The sequence below is a fragment of the Microcaecilia unicolor genome, chromosome 3 (genome assembly GCF_901765095.1).
Source record: "Microcaecilia unicolor chromosome 3, aMicUni1.1, whole genome shotgun sequence".
Lineage (NCBI taxonomy): Eukaryota > Metazoa > Chordata > Amphibia > Gymnophiona > Siphonopidae > Microcaecilia > Microcaecilia unicolor.
In genome coordinates, this window is record NC_044033.1 from 204,341,432 (window position 1) to 204,363,224 (window position 21,793).

The 21,793-nt window shown below is 51.5% G+C and overlaps 1 protein-coding gene across 1 annotated transcript in view; it reads left to right on the forward strand.

The window, feature by feature from the left end:
- NOTCH3 (notch receptor 3) overlaps positions 1–21,793 on the forward strand; it is a 144,013-nt gene that overhangs the window by 100,162 nt on the left and 22,058 nt on the right. The window contains exons 10-19 of the mRNA XM_030197189.1: positions 11,889–12,002; positions 13,283–13,516; positions 14,357–14,467; positions 14,722–14,914; positions 15,779–15,924; positions 17,652–17,765; positions 18,327–18,446; positions 20,086–20,238; positions 20,420–20,648; positions 21,572–21,773. Of these exons, the coding sequence (XP_030053049.1) occupies positions 11,889–12,002; positions 13,283–13,516; positions 14,357–14,467; positions 14,722–14,914; positions 15,779–15,924; positions 17,652–17,765; positions 18,327–18,446; positions 20,086–20,238; positions 20,420–20,648; positions 21,572–21,773 (1,616 nt within the window). The remainder of the gene's footprint in view (positions 1–11,888; positions 12,003–13,282; positions 13,517–14,356; positions 14,468–14,721; positions 14,915–15,778; positions 15,925–17,651; positions 17,766–18,326; positions 18,447–20,085; positions 20,239–20,419; positions 20,649–21,571; positions 21,774–21,793) is intronic.

Sequence of the window (21,793 nt, forward strand, 5' to 3'; positions counted from 1 at the left end):
TATGCAAAACATTAAAATGGGACATTCATTTCGCCAGACTTTGCTTAAGCCCTGCTTGTTGCCAAATCTGCATTGAAGAAGGAAAAACTGAACCTTCTTTCCAAATCTTATCGCACGTGAACTGTGTGTTATTAAATCATTTCCGACCTGTGTGTAGGTTAATCAGGAGTTTGAAGGCTGAGTCTGTGTATCCAGGGAATTTTCTTGGGTAGGGTTTCCCCTCTTTGTTTCCCCCTCCCCCTGCAGCTGCTGGCGGCAGACACCCCCCTCCCAGCGTGGCAGTGGAAAAATGCTCTTATATATTCTTCCAGCTCTGGCAGTGGAAGGACCCCTCCCCCCCAATCTATGGCTGTCTCCCCCCTATTCTGACAGCTGGCGGTTTGGGGAAAGCTCTGTAATAATCCAGGATAAGGTAAATAGGGGAGGGGGAAGAGATTTTAAGTTTAGTTTTCATGGTGTGTATGTGTGTTTGTATATGTGTGTCTGCACATGTTTGTGTGTATGTTTCATTGTGTGTGTGTCTGCATGTGTATGTGAATATATGTGTGTATGTACGTGTTTCTTTGTGTGTATATGTGTATGTATTTGTATGTTTGTGTAAATATATGTGTGTGAATGTGTGTGTGTGAATGTGTGTATTTCTTTGTGTCTGTATATGCATGTGTGTGTGCATATATAGATGTGTGTGTGTTTCTTTCTGTGCCTCTGAGTCTTGCCCTGCTCCCACACCATTCTCCTCCTCCTCTGGGAAGGGTTAATGGGTGGGGTCACGGGTCTTTGTGCTTTCTTCAGACTGGTTGAGGAAGGCTCTCCCTTGGTTGGGGGTGGGTGGGAAGGAAGGGGGGTTACAGCAGCTAACAAAGAGCAGCCTGGTCTCGCTGCTGAATCCGGGAACAATATCTTCTTTGTTCCCTTCTAGTCTCATTCCCCCCACCCCCCCCCCCAGGCCTCCTGAGAAGAAAGTTTTCCTTGAATGACTCTTCTGAACCCGATTTACATGTGGGGCAGACACTGGCTCCCTCAGCCCTAAGAGCTGCTCTCCCCCGAGTTTCTGGGGCTTGGAGTAGACCAGTGACACCTTCTTTCCCATCCACCCCCAGTCTCTTACAGATCTCCTAGGCAGATGTGCTGCACCTTCATCCACATTCTTGTGCACTGCCCAGCCTTAATTCCCCCCCCCCCCCCCACCTCAGGCTCTTCCCAGAGTTTTCTTGACATTACAATGTACCCTGAACTCTTTCATGCAAATGTCAGCATCCCCCCCCTTTAACCCCCCTCCTCCCAATTCATATGCTAAGACCCTGGCCAGCCTTCAGGCAGGGAGAGAGGGGTGGGGAGAGACTCCTAGGAGACTTTAGGTGGATAGAAATGAAAGAGCCAAAAAGGCAAATTAACACTGGGAGGGGCAGCAGCAGTATAGGAACACCTTGTTGCATCCCCCCCCCCCCCAAACTCCCCACCAGCTGTGTCAGGATTGTTGGGTGGGCAGCCCAAGGAGAGGTGGAGTGGAATAGTGAGAAAGTAAATAGATTTAGAGCAGAATGAACAGTGAGGGATGGGGTGGGGGAATAGGACTGGTGGAACAGCTTTCTAGGGAAGGAGGTGGGAGCCAGCCATCTCCTTGGGAGAAGCGCAAGGGGTGGGGGTCACTCACTGGTTCTGGAGGAGGGGAAAGGAAGACTATCTGGGGTCTCTACTTCATCAGGTTCTACCGTATTTCACATTTTTGTTGATGAAAATCTTGTATCGGCAGGAACAGCATTTGGGGGAGAGGGAGGCGCTCACCCTTGTACAGGCATGAACACCTTTAAGGCAGGGAGGGGGGAGGACTGCCCTCCCTTATATAAAGGAACCATTGGGACAGATGTAAAGATGTCACTGTTGGGCCAATGATCAATGGTAAATGTGGGCACCAGAGGCCACTAGAGCCCACGTTTACCAGCATGACATGATGAGAGGACCCTGGAGCAACAAACAATGAGTGCGACAGAGAATACCGCTCTGCTGTATTCCGCCCCTATGATTAGAGAACAGCGCTCTAATCGTACGGGCGGAATAGCTCCCTAGCCGTTCGCCAGGTCTGACTGGCATTAGGGTTAAGACTTCCCCCTCTGTCCCACCCCCCCAACCCCAGCCAAGCCAGGCAGCCAGGGCTGCCACTGTCAGTCCTGGGGGTCTAGTGGACCCCAGACCCCCCAAATGACTCAGGCCCTGGTGGCCTAGTTCCCTCCCAAACTCCACACCCCACCCAGACACTCACATGGAGGGGGGGGGATTGGAGGTCCGGTGGACCTCAACCCCCCCCCCACACACACACACACACACAAGGGCACAGGGGGGCTGGAGGTCCAGTGGACCTCTAGCCATCTAACCCCCTGACACAAAAATAAACTTCCTGGTGGCTCAGTGGGCAAACCCTACCCCCATCCCACAGCTGTCCTGGTGGTGTAGCACCCCCTGAACCCCCCCTCTGTACCTCAAGATGACGGTGGAGGCAGTAGCAATCCCTTCTCCTTCCAGTGCTGCCTCCAAAATGGTGGTGCCCTGCCCAATGCATCCCTACCATACTCGCCCAGCGCATCCCAGGATGCACTGGGCAGGGTGCCACCATTTTAGAGGCAGCACTGGAAGGAGGAGTGAGTGTTATTCCCTCGTCTGTCATCTTGAGGTACTGGGGGAGGGTATGGGGCCGCTAGGCCACCAGGTGGGGGCTGGAGGTCCACCAGGCACCCTCTTCTGTTAGGGGAGGGGTGGGGGGCTAGAGGTCGACCTCCAATCCTGTTGGGGGGTCAGGTCTTCTGCCTGGAAGGGTTAAACCACCCAGGTTTCTGTTGGAAGGGGGGGGGGGCTTGGGGATCTGGAGGTCCACCAGTCCACCAGACCTCTAGCCCAGGTACAATCCTCCCGCAGAAGTGCCCTGACAATTGAAGCTAATAGCGTGCATAAATTTGCATGCTATTAGCTTTGATCATAGGGACATTATTGCCCTGTGCTGTTCCTGCACTAGTTTTACAGCGCGGTTTGGAACAGCGCAGGGTTTTTGATCAACGGCCCATATATTAGAGACATCATTACTGGCCTCTCTGCACATTTCTAGTACAGATAATTGGGGGAGGGGGGACTCCACAGTATAAATGGGGCCAGCATTAACGTCACCCCCCTTACAGACCCTTGTGTACATCTGACCAACCCTTTCTGCCCCGAGAATTTTGCTGCTGTTCACATTTTATCATTTCACCAGGGGAGCAAGTGGCTGAAGTGCAGAGGAGAAATGTCATAACAGGCCCCTGAAAAACTGGCTTCTGTCACCCAGGGAGGGGGCAGGGCGGCTGTCCCTGTTGTGGGCTGGACTCACCTGCTTTCCCATGGTGTTAGTGGGTGGGGATGGTGGGAGGGGGGTAAGCAGCTGGGGGTGTTCTCAGACGCATGCTGGCTGACTCCTTGTAACAATAGGTGCTGTTCCTGGCCCCTTGCCAAACTGGCATCTTTCTAAATAAAAGTTTAATTAATCTATTGGAAGGCTTGTTAAGTTCTCATTGTGAAATGTGCGGGTGCAAAGGCTTGGTGATGCGTGCTGCTGCTTGGGGTGGGGGGGGGAAGATTATTTCCCTCCCTGGGTTTACAGACCCAGATACTTCCACTCCGGCTTTCTTTGCAGGTATTTTCTCACATCCAGGTAGGATCATAGGAGCTTCGGTTCTGTCTGCTTTTTTTTTTCAGTCTGTCAGTGTGGGGGAAGTGAGGATGTCTTTATAATGGGGCGCCTGGGTTAATAGGGCAGGAGGTGCCTCTTTCTGGGGACATGGAGGCAGCTGTAGGGATAAAGGATAAGGGTCACCAGTGGCATTCTTTGGTCAGCTGCCACTTGGGGCAGATCGCCGCTGCACACCCCCGCTCCCCCAGGTGCAGTGTCATCCGTCCGTCCGTCCCCCCGGGTGCAGCACGACCCCCCCCACCCCGGTGCAGTGTCCCCTTTGGCACATCACCGCCTCCCCCCCCCAGCGCATCACCTTCAAGCCCCCCCTCCCTGGGTGCATTCTTCTTATCTGTTGGGGTGCTGGGAGCAGCTGAGTGGCTGTCGGCTTCGCAGGTTCCCTGCTCTCTCTGCCCCGGAACATGAAGTTAACAGCAGAGGGAACAGGGAACCGGCAGAGCCGACAGCCATGTGGCTGCTCCCTGCACCCCTCCTTCAGCGTGCACCCAGGGTGGACCGCCCCCACTGCCCCGCCCTCGGTACGCCACTGAGGGTCATGGATTTGATATAATGCCTTTCTGTGGCACAGCCGAAGTGGTTGACATATTATACACGGGTCCTTTCTCTGTCCCCAGAGGGCTCACAATCTAAGTTTGTACCTGGGGCACTGGAAGGTTAAGTGACTTGCCCAGGGTCACAAGGAGCTGCAGTGGGAATCGAACTAAGTTCCCTTTGTTCTCAGTCCACTGTACTAACCATTAAACTAATCATTCACAAATCCTGCAGAAGTCACGCCTAGATTGAAGATGCAGACATTACATGTGCTCAAGAGAAGATGTAATGATACTTTACCTGTATATATGCGGATTTTATAGAATGTGCATGTACATCATGGCTCCGCCCATGCTGTAATCGCACTCCTCCCCTGAGGAAAGGGTCGATGCTCAAAGCCGGGCGCAGAGTGCAAAAAAACCCAGAGCGCAACAACCGCACGGAAAAGTAGCTAAGCAGTGTTTTTGTGCTAACAAATTGAAAGCAATGGGAGGAACATGCTAGACACATGCATACACGGGTATTGCAGTATACACAGCTCTTGTGTGTGTGTTCTTCATGCCCTTTATAATTGAGCCTCTAAAAAATTGTTTGAAAAACTCACATTAAAGGTTCAGAAGAACAGTGCTGATGAGTGCTTACACTTCCGTTTTCGCCAGGTGCTGTAGGGAGAAATCTGTGTGGGATGTTTCCTGATGAGAACCGGGTGCTGTGGGGAGAGGGCCGTGTGGGATATATCCCTGGAGAGCCGGGTTCTCTGGGGAGAGGGCTGTGTGGGATAAGAGCTGACTGCCGTGGGGGGGGAGGGCTGTGTGGGATATATCCCTGATGAGAGCCGGGTGCTGTGGGGGGGAGGGCTTTGTGGGACATATCCCTGAGCCGGGTGCTGTGGGGAGAGGGTCATGTGGGATGTATCCCTAATGAGAGCCGGGTGCTGTGGGGGGAGGGCCGTGTGGGATATATCCCTGATGAGAGCTGGTTGCTGTGGAGAGAGAGCCGTGTGGGGTTTATCCCTGATGAGAACCGGGTGCTGTGGGGAGAGGGCCGTGTGGGATATATCCCTGATGAGAGCAGGGAGCTGTGGGGAGAGGGTCGTGTGGGATATATCCCTGATGAGAGCCGGGTGCTGTGGGGAGAGGGCCGTGTGGGATATATCCCTGATGAGAGCCGGGTGCTGTGGGGAGAGAGCCGTGTGGGATATATCCCTGATGAGAACCGGGTGCTGTGGGGAGAGGGCCGTGTGGGATATATCCCTGATGAGAGCCGGGAGCTGTGGGGAGAGGGCCGTGTGGGATATATCCCTGATGAGAGCCGGGTGCTGTGGGGAGAGGGCCGTGTGGGATATATCCCTGATGAGAGCCGGGTGCTGTGGGGAGAGGGCCGTGTGGGATATATCCCTGATGAGAGCTGGGTGCTGTGGAGGGAAGGCTGTGTGGGATATATCCCTGATGAGAGCCGGGTGCTGTAGGGAGAAGGCCATGTGGGGTTTATCCCTGATGACAGCCGGGTGCTGTGGGGAGAAGGCTGTGTGTGATATATCCCTGATGAGAGCCGGGTGCTGTAGGGAGAAGGCCATGTGGGATGTATCCCTAATGAGAGCCGGGTGCTGTGGGGGGAGGGCCGTGTGGGATATATCCCTGATGAGAGCTGGTTGCTGTGGGTAGAGGGCCATGTGGGATATATCCCTGATGAGAGCTGGGTGCTGTGGGGAGAGAGCCGTGTGGGGTTTATCCCTGATAACCGGGTGCTGTGGGGAGAGGGCCGTGTGGGATATATCCCTGATGAGAGCCGGGAGCTGTGGGGAGAGGGCCGTGTGGGATATATCCCTGATGAGAGCCGGGTGCTGTGGGGAGAGGGCCGTGTGGGATATATCCCTGATGAGAGCCGGGAGCTGTGGGGAGAGGGCCGTGTGGGATATATCCCTGATGAGAGCCGGGTGCTGTGGGGAGAGGGCCGTGTGGGATATATCCCTGATGAGAGCCGGGAGCTGTGGGGAGAGGGCCGTGTGGGATATATCCCTGATGAGAGCCGGGTGCTGTGGGGAGAGGGTCGTGTGGGATATATCCCTGATGAGAGCCGGGTGCTGTGGGGAGAGGGCCGTGTGGGATATATCCCTGATGAGAGGCGGGTGCTGTGGGGAGAGGGCCGTGTGGGATATATCCCTGATGAGAGCTGGGTGCTGTGGGGGGAAGGCCGTGTGGGATATATCCCTGATGAGAGCCGGGTGCTGTGGGGAGAGGGCCGTGTGGGGTTTATCCCTGATGACAGCCGGGTGCTGTGGGGAGAAGGCTGTGTGGGATATATCCCTGATGAGAGCCGGGTGCTGTAGGGAGAAGGCCATGTGGGATGTATCCCTGATGAGAGCTGGGTGCTGTGGGGGGAAGGCCGTGTGGGATATATCCCTGGAGAGCCAGGCTGTGTGGGATAAGGGCTGACTGCCGTGGGGGGAGGGCTGTGTGGGATATATCCCTGATGAGAGCCGGGTGCTGTGGGGGGGAGGGCTTTGTGGGATATATCCCTGAGCCGGGTGCTGTGGGGAGAGGGTCATGTGGGATGTATCCCTGATGAGAGCCGGGTGCTGTGGGGAGAGGGCCGTGTGGGATATATTCCTGATGAGAGCCGGGTGCTGTGGGGGGAAGGCTTTGTGGGATATATCCCTGATGAGAGCCGGGTGCTGTAGGGAGAAGGCCATGTGGGATGTATCCCTGATGACAGCTGGGTGCTGTGGGGGGAAGGCCATGTGGGATATATCCCTGATGAGAGCCGGGTGCTGTGGGGGGAGGGCTGTTTGGGATATATTCCTGATGAGAGCAGAGTGCTGTGGGGGGAGGGCCGTGTGGGATATATCCCTGATGAGAGCTGGTTGCTGTGGGTAGAGGGCCATGTGGGATATATCCCTGATGAGAGCTGGGTGCTGTGGGGAGAGAGCCGTGTGGGGTTTATCCCTGATGAGAACCGGGTGCTGTGGGGAGAGGGCCATGTGGGATATATCCCTGATGAGAACCGGGTGCTGTGGGGAGAGGGCCATGTGGGATATATCCCTGATGAGAGCTGGGTGCTGTGGGGAGAGAGCCGTGTGGGGTTTATCCCTGATGAGAACCGGGTGCTGTGGGGAGAGGGCCGTGTGGGATATATCCCTGATGAGAGCCGGGTGCTGTGGGGAGAGGGCCGTGTGGGATATATCCCTGATGAGAGCCGGGTGCTGTGGGGAGAGGGCCGTGTGGGATATATCCCTGATGAGAGCTTGGTGCTGTGGGGAGAGGGCCGTGTGGGATATATCCCTGATGACAGCCGGGTGCTGTGGGGAGAGGGCCGTGTGGGATATATCCCTGATGAGAGCTGGGTGCTGTGGGGGGAAGGCTGTGTGGGATATATCCCTGATGCGAGCCGGGTGCTGTAGGGAGAAGGCCATGTGGGATGTATCCCTGATGAGAGCCGGGTGCTGTAGGGAGAAGGCCATGTGGGATGTATCCCTGATGAGAGCTGGGTGCTGTGGGGGGAAGGCCGTGTGGGATATATCCCTGATGAGAGCAGGGTGCTTTGGGGGGGGAGGGCTCTGTGGGATATATCCCTGATGAGAGCCGGGTGCTGTTGGGAGAGGGCCATGTTGGATGTATCCCTGATGAGAGCCAGGTGCTGTGGGGGGTGGGGGGCTGTGTGGGTTGGCTCTCTTGAAATGAGCTGGGCTCTCAGCCATGTGATTACAGGTGAGAAGCTCTCGTAGCCCGTGAGCACAGCGACGTTTCTAAAGCAAACAACCTGAGAACCTGCAAGAATGTCAGGGAAGCGCCAGGTTCCCATGCCAAGCTCTGCATTTCCTTCCCAATGGACTTCAGAAGCGCCGTGCTGGGATCGTCCTCGGGCACTCCGAGCCGACACTGTGGAGTATGGTGAACATAATCCTGCCCTGTGTATTGTACAGACTTCCCGGCTCCCTCTGCCAAATACACAGTCCTCACAACTCAGAAATATGTGTGTGTGTGTGTGTGTGTGTGTCTGTCTAAGAGAGAGAGAGAAAGCGTGTGCATCATATTGTGTATGAATGTGTATTACACTGTGTGTGTGGTGTGGTGTGCATGAATGTGTGCTTCTATATGTGTGAATGTGTGTGAGAGAATATGTGTGTGTTTATGAATGCATGTTACTCTGTGTGTGTGTGTATGAATGCATGTTACTCTGTGTGTGTGTGTATGAATGAATGTGTGTGTTACACTGTGTGTTTTGAATATGTTACTCTGTGTGTGTGTATGGATGTGTTTTACACTGCGTGTTTATGAATGTGTGTTACTGTGTGCGTGTTTATGAATGTGTGTTACTGTGTGTGTGTAAAGGGTAAAGAGTCATGGATTTGAGATTCCACATTTCTGTGGTACAAGCAAAGAGTTTTCCATATATTCAGGTATTTTCTCTAGAATCTGTCCGGCTGATGTTCAGCTTCAGCAGTGAACATTTTGTTTTAAGCGCCAGCCGCTGTGGTTGAAATATATCGGAATATTGGCACCGGTATCTGGATAGCAGTTGGCGCTTAATCACACTATCTGGATTATGGCGATATTGAGCTCAATATCCTGATCGCACAGGCATGAATTAAAGCTTCTTGCTGGCCTCAGTTCATCCAGACTGAATACCATTTTCACCGGGTAACTGCTAACTCCGTCTGTGCGCTGCTGCTGAACCCAGTGGCGTAGCTACGTGGGGCCTGAGGGGGCCCGGGCCCCCGCAGATTCGCCCCTGGCCCCCTGCCGACGACCCCCCCTCCCGCCACCAACCTTCCCCCACCATCGCCGCCAGCCCCGCTACCGCATGATTTACCTTGATTGCTGGCGGGGATGCCCAAACCCTGCCAGCCAAGAGTGTTCTTCAGCGCTGGAGTTAGTAGACTCCGGCGCCTTCATTCAAGAAAGTTCGTCTGAAGGATCAGCTGGTTTTGACGCCTTACGTCCTGCACCGTGCATGTAGCCCCGTGCAGGACGTAAATGCGTCAAAACCAGCTGATCCTTCAGACGAACTTCCTTGAATGAAGGCGCCGGAGTTTACTAACTCCAGCGCTGAAGAACACTCTTGGCTGGCGGGGTTTGGGCAGCCCCGCCAGCAAACAAGGTACTTCATGGGGCGGGCGGCGACGGCGGCCGAGGGTTGATAGCGGGAGGGGGGGGAGTTTAATTGTGTCGGCGCGATCGAGCGGGGGAAGGGGGGTTGCCGGAGGGGGGGAGGCGGCTTAACAGTGCCCCCCCATCTCGGGCTCTGGCCCCCCCTCCTGGCAAGGTCTGGCTACGCCCCTGGTGAACCACCCTGCTACTATCTGAGTATCCACAGACGATCTTGGCCAGTGCAACTTACCCGGATATTTTTATTTATTTAGGACCCGATATTCAGCCGGCAGTGGGCAGCGCGTTTGCTGTCTGTGCCGGCGTTAAACCTGGATATTCAATGTTTTGAATAGCCAGGTTTATTTTAGGATGTCCCTGCCCTCCCTGTCCTCATGGGTTCTGTCTCCGTCCCCGCCTCATCCCCAAGGTTCTGTCCCTGCCCCATCTTCATGGGCTCTGTCCTTAACTGCAGAAGCCTCAAACACTGATGATTTTATATTTAAATCTTTTCATTAAAGTATGAAAAGGAACAATATGTTGTGCAACTGTTTATAAATCACAAATAAAAAACAATAATAGCAACGAGCAACGATCATAACCCACCACCACCCTCTACCTTTCCAACCCCAACAATAGCTGATTTCTACTACCCCAAGGAATCCTAATCCACCCTGTTAAAATGTCCAGGGGTACAAAATACAACCCGTTCTGTATTCCCTAGAGGGGAGAAATATGCCCTATGAAGCACTGTTATGATTTTTAAATATGTGGATGAATAAGAAGTCATCAACAATCTCAGGATTCAGTCTACCCCTCCTGTCTTCCACAGTCCCTCCTGCAATAGAAGATGTCTTCTTAGAAGATGTGCTGGTAGCAGGATGTACAGGATCCCCCCATTCAAAGTTTGCTAGTTGTGGCCAGCATGTTTGCTTGTTTTTCCAAAAAATCAAAATACTGTCTGCATTACTCAAACATAGTAACATAGTAGATGACGGCAGAAAAAGACCTGCATGGTCCATCCAGTCTGCCCAACAAGATAAATTCATATGTGTATACCTTACCTTGATTTGTACCTGCCTTTTTCAGGGCACAGACCGTACAAGTCTGCCCAGCAGTATTTCCTGCCTCCCAACCAGTCCCGCCTCCCATCACTGGCTCTGGCACAGACCGTATAAGTCTGCCCTCCACTATCCTCGCCTCCCAACCACCAACCTCTCTTCCCCCACCTGCTCCGCCACCCAATTTTGGCTAAGCTTCTGAGGATCCATTCCTACTGCATAGGATTCCTTTATGCATATCCCACGCATGTTTGAATTCCGTTACCGTTTTCATCTACACCACCTCCCGCGGGAGGGCATTCCAAGCATCGGTCTCCTTCGAATTACATTTTGATGTAAGGAGCAATATCAGAGGCGACATGAGGGGGCATACGATGAAGTTAAGAGGAAATAGACTTAGGAGGAATCTTAGAAAATACTCTTCCACCGAAAGGGTGGTGGATGAATGAAATGGCCTCCCGGTGGAGGTTATGCGACGAGGACTGTGTCAGAATTTAAGAAAGCGTGGGACAGGCATGTGGGATCCCTTAGGAAAAGAAGGGTTCCTTTCCTAAGGGATCCCTAGCAAATCTAGGGATTGGTGTGAACGCAGCCATTTTAACATTGAGGGCAGCTGCTCTCGGTTTGTATTCATTTGTTGATTTACAATTTGGCGTGCAGGAGTTTGCTGTGATCAAAGATTTGTTGTTTGTAAACAGTCTAGTTCATTAACAGGCTTCAAAGTAGAAAATGACATGGAGACAAAGTTTGGCCCTGTCCCCTCAGCCTCTGTCCCCGTCCCCACGGGCTCTGTCCCCATCCCCGCGGTTACCGTAGGCCCCCGTTCCATTCTCTAATGGGGTCCCATGAAGTCTACCTTTAGACAGCAGAGCAGTGTGCCTCCCCTTTCTCTGGGGCACGGCCCATAGGATGGTCCTCTTTGGATGTAAAGATGTCACTATTTTAGGGACATTATTGTTGATCTCGCTGCTTACCAGCGAGAAGTTGAACTACGACCTGTGACTGTTGTAGGTGGTGGGGGGAGAGGGTATGTGCATTCTGTGCTTTGAACCAGTGTTTCCAAAATCCGGTCCTGGAGTACCCCTTGCCAGTCAGGTTTTCAGGATGTCCGGTTCTGAAGTACCCCTTGCCAGTCAGGTTTTCAGGATGTCCACAATTAATATGCATGAAAAAGATTTGCATATAATGGAGGCAGTGCATGCAAATCAAGTTCATGTGTATTCATTGTGGATATCCTGAAAACCTGACTGGCAAGGGGTACTCCAGGACCGGACTTGGGAAACACTGCTTTAAACGCATCCCCAGGTTTGTGCCAGCTCGGTGAGATGTTTTTACATCCCCCTGCCCCCTCCTCCCCCATGGAGCTTACAGCCCCATTGAGATATTTCAGGTTAATACACCTGGACGTCACTCCTAGTGGTGAGCGTTGAGGCACAGCCCCATGACCCCCTCTGCCCAGTCTTAACCCCCTCTGTCTTTTTTTTTTTTTTACAGGGTTCACCGGCGTCATGTGCCAGATTGATGTGGATGAATGTGCCAGTACTCCTTGCCAGAACGGCGCAAAATGCGTGGACCGTCCCAATGGCTATGAGTGCCGCTGTGCAGAAGGTGAGTGGAACACTCGGTCTTGGAAGGGGGACGGAAGCTGAGGGGGCAGCGGAGGGCAGGATCGGTGCTAAGAGAAGTCTGTTTGAATACAGGACCTGGGAATCTCCTTGGTTAACATACCTATTTCGGAGATGGGATTGGGGGGATGAGATGGTGTGGCAGGGAGAGACGAGAATCCTTTCCCATTTGCTTCTCATCCCCTCCCCCCCCCCTTCACCCTTGCTTGATGTATCTGTCCAAACATGCTGTTCGGGAGTTTGGAAATGTTTCCCATTGGGGACATAGTTTTTTTTTGTGGGGTGGGGAAGGGTCACAGATAGCTGCAGTAGTTTATGAGGGGGGGTGGTGGTGTGCATGCAGCTTCCATTTCTACTACACCTTCATTACCATGTGTTTGTGTGTTGGGTACAGCTGGGCAGTGATTACCTTCCTGTCACTGGTCTCACATTTTCTCTGGGGATGCAGTGGGTGGAGGAGTGTCCTAATGGTTACTCCAGTGGCCTGACAACCTGGGTTCAATGCCCCCTACAGCTCCTTGTGACTCTGGGCAAGTCCCTTAACCCTCCATTGCCCCAGGTACAAAATAAGTACCTGTGTATAATATGTAAACTACTTTGATTGTAACCACAGAAAGGCAGTATATCAAATCCCATCCCATTTCCCTTTCCTTGTCCCCCTCCCTCACATTTTTCAAGATGTTTGTTGCCCACCTCTGGTTGATTATGGTCTTCAAGTCACGGTGTGCTGTTCTGTGCTGGGAGCCCTGCAGGGAGAAAAGGTCTTTGTCGTTCCCCCCCCCCCCCCCCCCCCCGAAGCCCTCTTAGTATGCCTCACACCTCTGCAATTGAGTCTGGCCCTCCAAGATGCTCTGCCTGCCTGAGGAACCAACCTCTGAACTCTGCTCACGCCCCTCAGCTGAGGTCTCTTTCTCTCTCTCTCTTTCAGCCCCAATATTGGAAGCTTTGTGGGTGGTAATTCCTTGATTTATTTTTGGTAGCTATTTTTTCTGTTTTTGTTGCTGGCATTCATTTATAAGTTGGATGTAAAATGTGTAAAAGTTCTATAAATTAAAAAAATTTTAAATCCAAAAAACTACAGACCCTTGAAAGAAAACTCACATATATGGGATGTCCATCCCATTACTGGCTTCCTCCGAGGGCTTCTGTAAAACCTTAACTCACATGTCGAGCGACTGAAGAAATGGAAGTGAGGGGTGGAGGGCAATAAAGATGTATTATGGCGATACCCTTCTTATCACCACTCCCGATTTCTCCCGGCAGGTTTTGAAGGACCCCTCTGTGACCAGAACCACAATGAGTGCTCCCCGGACCCCTGCCACCATGGCACCTGCATAGACGGCATTGCTGGGTACACCTGTTCCTGTATGGCTGGGTACACGGGCTACCGCTGTGAAAACCAGATCGACGAATGCCACAGCAGCCCCTGCCAGAATGGGGGCAAATGCATCGACCTCGTGAACAAGTACCTCTGCTACTGCCAGCCGGGCACCTCAGGTATCCGCTCATCAGTCCCCCTGGCTTTTCCCCCTCCTCCCATGGAGCCCCCCCCCCCCCCCCCCGTCTTTCTCTCTCACTGTCTACGTCTGGGACCTTCCCTGACCCAAAGTGTGTGTTCCTGCTTCTTGTCCCTCTCTTCCCCAGTCCCCGCCCCTTCATGTGTGCCTGTCTTTCTTTTCTCCCCACCCTTGTGTCTTTCATTCCTCTGTGCACCTGCATTTGTCTCCCTGTATTTCAGTACTCCACGCAGTCAAGTACTCAGGTATGTGGTGGCTCCCAGGATGGATCAAGACAACTCTGAAATAAAAAAAGGTTAAGAACCCCTGCTGTAGAATATGAGTGGATCGTGTCCTGAAATCCCCAGGACTAACTTGAAGTGTGTATGCAGGGATAGATTCATGTGTAATCTGGACAAGCCACAGCTTAGGGTCTCACATTACAACAGGGTCTCATGCCTCACTACAAAAAAAAAATTAAATGCATTTGTATAAAATGAAAATTACAATATAAAATAATCATACTTATTGGTTTTATTATTGAATATTGTTTTATGTTTTTGTATGTTTTTTAATGTATTGTCTATTTAACAAATTTTTACTTCCTACTTTATTGAAGGGAGGGGGGCTTTTAAATGTTACCCCACCACCCTCCTTCTGTGTATTGTTTTTGTAAATGGGGAGTTTTGGAGACATTATCGCACCTGCTTTTTCCTCTCTGTGGGGCACAGATGACTGTATCCCTGCCTCATTTATTTTTCCTTGTTGCTATGTCGATCTAGTAGCTCATTGGGGTCTTTGCATGTGTAATCACTGTCTGCTTTCCGTCTCTTTTTAAAAGGTGTGAACTGTGAGGTGAACCATGACGACTGTGCCAGCAACCCCTGCGACTACGGAATTTGTCAGGATGGCATCGACCGTTACGATTGTATCTGTAAGCCGGGCTTTACCGGTGAGTGCCAGCCCCTCTACCCTGGGGTTCCCCCTCTCTAGTCCCTCATCCTGTCTTTTTTTGGGGAGTGAGTTATGGTGTGGTGTTCGTCTGTATACATCTGCCGTAGAGGGCTTAGATTCTGCATGAGCCAGGTAAATTAGGTGTTGTACAGGGGAGGGAAGTATTACATGCTGGGTTGGAGATTTTGGTAGGTGATGGGATCTTAACCTTCCTACTCTTCTGTTCCTGATATGTGACTGCATCCACCCCAGGTCCACTCTGCAATGTAGACATCGATGAATGTATCTCAAACCCTTGCAAGAACGGTGGCACCTGTGTGGACAAGGAGAACGGCTTTACCTGCCTGTGCCCTGAAGGCTTCCATGACCCCCATTGCTATTCCGAGGTGGATGAGTGTAGCAGCAACCCCTGTGTGCACGGGACCTGCAGGGACGACATTAACGGGTAACAGCAGAGATGCAGGACACCCCCACCCCGTCCTGCACTCCTCCCCTCCCCTTTGCTCCCAGCCACTTCATGCACTCAATGCTGCTGCCTGGTTATCTCATTTGTATATCCCGTGTTTTGCTCCCCAGCCACTTCTTGTATGACCCTCCTTCCATCCCATCCCACCTCAGGCATGGTTCTCCTCTCAACTGAGCCGTGGTCACCTCATGTATGACCCTTTCTACTTACCCAACCACTTCATGTATACCCCACCCCTACTGGTCCCTTGCCATCTGCACCCCTCTCTCTATTCCCGGACCTGATCAAGATACCCAAGCCATATACAAACTTCTTGTCCCCATTCCATTATGTAGCTGCCCACTATTCCACCTACTGGTTGATGGACACAACTATCCCACAGGTTCTGGAATAGTGGGAAGGACTAATGGAAAGAAAATGATCAGGTAAGACCTATTTTCTCCTTCTTTGTCATTCCCAGGCTCCCATTTTCATGCCCCCCTCCCCAGGTGTTTACATTCCAAGCATCCTCCCCTCCTTCCTTCCTCAACCTATCTCTTTTCTCAGCAGAATGAACCTCATCCCACCTCCCCCCACTCCTTCCACCACTACAATACAACTAGGTGAGCAGAGTGAGAACTTTGCAAAGTAATGCAGACCTGCTGAACTGTGTTTCATCTCGAACTAGACTGGACTACTCTAGAGACTACAGAACCTGGGACTTCTATTCATTCTCTGCAAAACCCACCTCCGTCCTCACTCTGCATTACCCCTCCTGCTCAGCTTTCAAAACTGCCCTCCCCTGGAGCTGCATATAGAACAAAAAACTCACTGGTATCCATCCCTTCCACTCTCATCGTACAGGTATAAGTGTGACTGTGAGCCAGGCTGGACTGGCCCCAACTGTGCGGTGGACAAGAATGAATGTGAATCCAACCCCTGTCAGAACGGGGCCACCTGCTCCAACTTGATCAACGGCTACCGCTGCAGATGCAAGGATGGCTTCCAGGGTAAGAATTGTCTGATAGGGTCTATGCCTCTGTGGTGTGTGGGACTCTCTCAGGCACCTGTAAAGAGTTGTCTGGTAGGGTCTGTGGTGTGTGGGACTCTCTCAGGCCCCCTAAAGAGTTGATTGGTAGGGTCTGTGGTGTGTGGGACCCTCTCAGGCCCCCTAAAGAGTTGATTGGTAGGGTCTGTGGTGTGTGGACCTCTCTCAGGCCCCCTAAAGAGTTGACTGGTAGGGTCTGTGGTGTGTGGGACTCTCTCAGGCCCCCTAAAGAGTTGACTGGTAGGGTCTGTGGTGTGTGGGACTCTCTCAGGCCCCCTAAAGAGTTGATTGGTAGGGTCTGTGGTGTGTGGGACCCTCTCAGGCCCCCTAAAGAGTTGACTGGTAGGGTCTGTGGTGTGTGGGACCCTCTCAGGCCCCCTAAAGAGTTGACTGGTAGGTCTGTGCCCCTGTGAAGTGCAGGACTCTCTCTGGAATCTCTAAAGGGCTAGGACTGGTGATGGAGAATGTACTTATCTCTTATGCTCTCCATGACCACTGTAGTTGAACCAGTGCAGCCCTAAACTGCAAAATTAGGATTTAATTGATCACACTATGCAGAATGCCATACATGAATATACTGGGGTGATTCTCACTTGCATGTCAGAGTTAGGGAAGAACCTCGCTCACTTGTAGCAGGAATAAAGGGCCTGATATTCAAAAAGAGCTGAGTTTCTAAATTTATGTTTCTAGCTTAGGCTCCTCATTTTGTGCCCTATATTCAGTCAAACTTAAGTACCTTTAAGGTTTCAGCTGAAAATTCATCTTAATTTAGGAACTTGAAAGCTACGGAGTCAATATTCAAAAGGAGAGGCTGTTGCCCGGTGAACCCCTGCTGAATATCCCCTCTGACCACCAAATCACTAACCGGCTAGGTTATGAGTGGTCTGAGGGTAGGGCCGGCAATTTGCAGCAATATTCAATCCGCTGACCGGTTAAGTGAGCAGATGAAGTTAGGATAGCTGAAGGCTGGTGCATGGTTAACTTCCTGGTTGCCCCATTATCCCGGATATTCAATGCATTGATATCCAGGTCAGTTCAGCTTGTGGCTGTGAGTGACTTCCATGCTGCTTACCACTGGGGGCTGAAAACTGGGCCCTGTAAATTTAGGCTGCCATTCATTTGCCAGTACTGAAAATCTTGACATTTTTTCTCTGCCCAAATCCAACCCTCTTGCCACCCACTTTTTATGCTCCGAAATTTAGGAGTCTAGTGGAATTTTGAGTATAAAGTTATGCACTCAGCCCTAGCAGATTTTCAAAGAAGCCCAAGTTAGAAGCATAAATCTTTTTAATATCAGGCCCAAAGATTTTACCTGGCTTTGCCACTGGGAATGGTACTGTGGGCTTCCCACATAGGGCCTAAATGTTTCCCCTATGTCATCTGACAGACAGGAAGACCATGGCACCCCCAGCCTCCCTAAACATGTCCAAGATGCACCGAATAATACCTCTTAGTGTTGGACAAGAGGGTTTGAAAAGAGAGCGAGTGCTAATTTCAAGGTGTTTCCCGTCCTTTCTGCCATAGCATTCTGTTGTTTCCAGTATCCTGGTCTGACGACATGTTTAAGAAATCACTTGTTTTGGAGGGAGATGGGGAGAAGGTCATCTATTGCATTAAAGGGTGTGCCCTGGGCTACGTTGGCTGGCTCTGTACAGGGTTTCATTGTTGATTTCTGTTTCCTTTCTGTAGGGACCTACTGCCAGATCAACGTGAATGATTGTCTGTCCAGCCCGTGCCTGAACCGAGGCATCTGCGTGGATGGTATAGCAAGATACAGCTGCCTGTGTAACCTCCCCTATACAGGTACAGAGGGGCATCATACCTGGTTGGAAAGAAGGGGGACTCTAGTGGAAGTGAGGCATGAGTGTAGGGGTTTCATGGGTGGTGTAGAGGAGGAGGTCTCTGGGTTGAGGCATGAATATAGGTGTCGTGGCTGGTGGGTAAGAGGGTGTGTCTAGTGGAGGTGTGGCTGGTGGGGGGCAGGGTCTCTAGTGGAAATGAGGCATGAATATAGGGGTGTCATAGCTAGTGGGGGGTCTCTAGTGGAGGTGAGGCATTAATGAATGTAAGGGTGTTATGGCTGGTGGGAAGAAGGGGAACTAGTGGAGGTGAGGCATGAATATTAGGGGTATCCCGGCTGGTGGTGGGGTTTCCAGTGGAGGATAGGCATGAATGTAGTGGTGTCATGGTCAATGGGAGGGGGTCTCTAGTGAAGGTAAGGTATGAATTTTGGGGTATTGTGTCTAGTGGAGGTGAGTCATGAGTGTAGGAGTGAAATTGCTGTGGTGAGGAGGGGTCTCTAGTGGAGGTGAGCTTCCACCAACCTCTCCCCTTTTTTCTTTGTCACCCCCTTCTCCCTGACAGGTCGCAACTGTGAGAATGTGTTAACCCCTTGCTCCCCAAACCCCTGTGAGAATGGTGGAGCCTGTAACCACACACCTGATTACGAGAGCTTCATCTGCAACTGTGCTGCTGGCTGGCAAGGTGAGGGTGTTGGCTGCACATGTCACCTTTGATCTTGCTCTTTGTGACAAGGGTAGTGCTGAAGGAAGGCGAGAAACCATGGGCGCATTGGTTCCCCTGATGGGAGGCAGAGAGGGCTGAGTTAGGAGAGAGACTATGCATGTGATAGTTACTTGATAGGAGGCCAAGGGACATAGTTACAGGAGAGGCCATGTGTATGATTGTTCCCTGATGAGAGATGGAAGGATTTGGTTTCATGGTCACACCTTCTAGCATTTTCCCTCTTTCTCTCCCTCCTTTGATCCAGCATCTCTCCTCTTTCTCCATCTGACCAGCCAGGGTCTCCCCCTTTCTTCCCAGCACCTCCTCGCTCTCCTGCCCTTTTCTATGTCCCCTCTTTCTCTCCCCATCTTTCCACTCATCTCTCTCTGAACCCCTCTTCCATCCAGCGTCCCCTCTCTTCTTTCATTTTCTTCCCTCTGCTCTCTCCATTTAGCACCTCCTACCTCCCTCTCCACACCTTTTTTCCCTTCCCCTTCTCGCCCAGTACCTCAGTATTTTCCTGGCAACTGTTGCTTCTCCAGACGAGCAGCCACGGCTGCAGCAAAACATCAAGAAAGGCAAGTGCAGGGCCACAGCAGCCTTCAGGCATGCGCTGTTGGTTCTGCCCATCCTCTGCCCACGTGGACATCAGCTTCCCATTCTGAAGGCAGAGAACCGGCAGAGCCAACAGCACATGCCTGAAGGCTGCTGTGGCACCGTACTTGATTCTCTTGTTTTGCCGTGGCCACTGCAGCTCATCGAGAGAAGCAGCAGTGGCGGCAGTGGATCCCCTGGCCCAGCAGTGTGTCTCAGTGGGAGACTTTCCCACTTTGGCGGGAGTGCGGGAGATAACCGGCCAAAGCGGGAGTCTCCCGCTGAATGCGGGAGATTTGGTAGGTCTGCATTTGTTCTGTTTTGGTAACTGGGGTTTGGTTTTTTTTTTGAATGAGAAGTAGACGCAGGACACCAGAACCATTCTGCTGTTCCCTCCTTGACTCTACCGCCCTCTTGTGGTTGCTGACTGTATCTGTTCGTCTGCCTTGGTGAGGGACCAGAGTTACAGAGAGAGAGAGAGAGTATTGGGCTTTTCCCAAAAAACTTGTCTATTAATTTAAACTATGGGGAAGCCTTGCTACAGAGCTTTGGCAGAACTCAGTGGCGGCAGCCCTCAATCCTTCCTGCTGAAGACAATCCAAGCTGGATCTGTTTTTCATTCCTTACCCCATTTTCTTTTTGTGTCTGGCTCTAGAGCAGTCTGGGTTTTGTATGGGAGTGGGGTGGGGGGTTTGAGGAGTTCTTTTCTTTCTGTTAAAAGCTCCAAGCACCTCACAGGCCCTCGCTGCACTCTCCATTCCCCCCCCTCAATTTTCCATGTTGCCATCTTGTTCGTCTTCTCTCCATACCCTCCCTTAACTCTCTGTGCTCCATACCCTTGCCACCCACCTTATTGCTTCCCTCCCCCTTCCCTGTCTCTCTCCTCTGATTTCCCAACTATGCCCTCCCTCCATTTCCTTGTTCTCCCCCCACCCTCTATGTTCCGCACTCACCTGACTGTGCTCCATCCCAGTATTCCAGCTGCATCCCTTCCATGCTCATGTCTGTCTCTCATTCCCCACAGGTCAGAAATGCAGCACAGATATTAACGAGTGTGACCTGAACCCCTGCAAGAATGGTGGCACATGCACCAACCAACCCGGCAGCTATACCTGCTCCTGCCACCCTGGCTTCACCGGCACCAACTGTGAGACAGACCTCAACGACTGCATTCCCAGTGAGTTTGGTGCCTGTGCTGGCAGGGTAGGGTTTTCCCGGGTGGAGGAAAGGGAAACACCCTACACTCCCAACTCTGGGCTTTTCAGGGACCATGGTACTCTGTAAGTACATAGGTGGGGCTTTTCAGTATGAAGATCTGCTTGCGACTACTTTCTCTTCTCCATGCCTTTGTGCTGCAGATCCCTGTCGGAATGGAGGCACATGCAAGGACCTTATCGATGCCTTCCAATGCACCTGCATGTCTGGTTTCACTGGCACCCACTGTGCCACCGAGATCAACGAGTGCCTGAGCAACCCCTGCCGCAACGGCGCCACTTGCACGGACTATGTGAACAGCTATACCTGCACCTGCCAGCCGGGCTACACGGGCATCCACTGCGAGAAGAACATTCAGGATTGCACAGAGAGGTGAGGCAGCTGTTGTGCCAGTATCCCACCCCAGTACCAGGCACTGTGTATAGGGAAGAGTAATGGAGCTGGTGTCTGCAAGCCCCCTCCCACCCAGGTACCATGGGCACTGTGTATGGGGGTGGTATGATAGAGCTGGTATATGTAGGCCCCCTCCCGCCCAGGTTCCAGGGCACTGTGCATACACCAGCTTCATCATCCCCCTCCCATAAACTCAGATATTGCACATAGAGGGCTATCCTCAGACTGTGATGGGGTTTTTCTCTTGTTGAGGTCTTTATTGTAACACTGTGGTTCAATCTCCAAAGTCCTTTGAACATGTAAAGGGAACAGGATGCATTTATCTAATTAATTTTATGCAGATTCAGCCAGTTTGGTTATTTATTTATTTATTTATTTATTTAAATTTGCCTGTCTGGCTAAATCTACCCACTCTGAATTTGAGTGGTTTATATTCTGCCTTTTCAGTCAGGGCATACAAAGTGGCTAACAATAGACATAAAGATAAATTCTCATGAAATAAAAATACAAAAATACAACTATAACAATAAAACATAAAAATTCATGAAATAAAAAACAACCATATAATACAAATATAAAATAACAACAAAACATTAAAAAAACTCATGAATAGTATATAATAAAATTAACATATATTTAAGAAAAAATTAGAGCCTTAGCTGATTAAAATATGCAGATTTGTCCATCTAAAACCCAATCTTTTGAATATTTACCTTCCATAAGTGAGGAAGGAGGGAGTAGAAGGAGGCGATGTGCACTGTATCGGTCATATTGACAAGAAGTAATGTCTTATGGGTGGTTTAGGTAATTTTTCTCTTTTGTCCACCCCATCTCTCACCCTCCTCCTACATGTCTCTTACTCGCTTCTCTCATATGTCTCGCCCTTCTACCACTCTTGACAGTTCCTGCTTCAATGGCGGTACCTGCATCGACAGTGTGAATGCCTACATCTGCCGCTGCCGGCCTGGTTTCACCGGCTCCAACTGCCAGCATGAAATTAACGAGTGTGAATCCCGACCCTGTCTGAATGGTGGTATTTGCATAGATGGCGTGGAAACGTATCGCTGCACCTGCCCACAGGGCTACACGGGCACCCAATGCCAGGTGTGGGAAGAGGAGTGGGT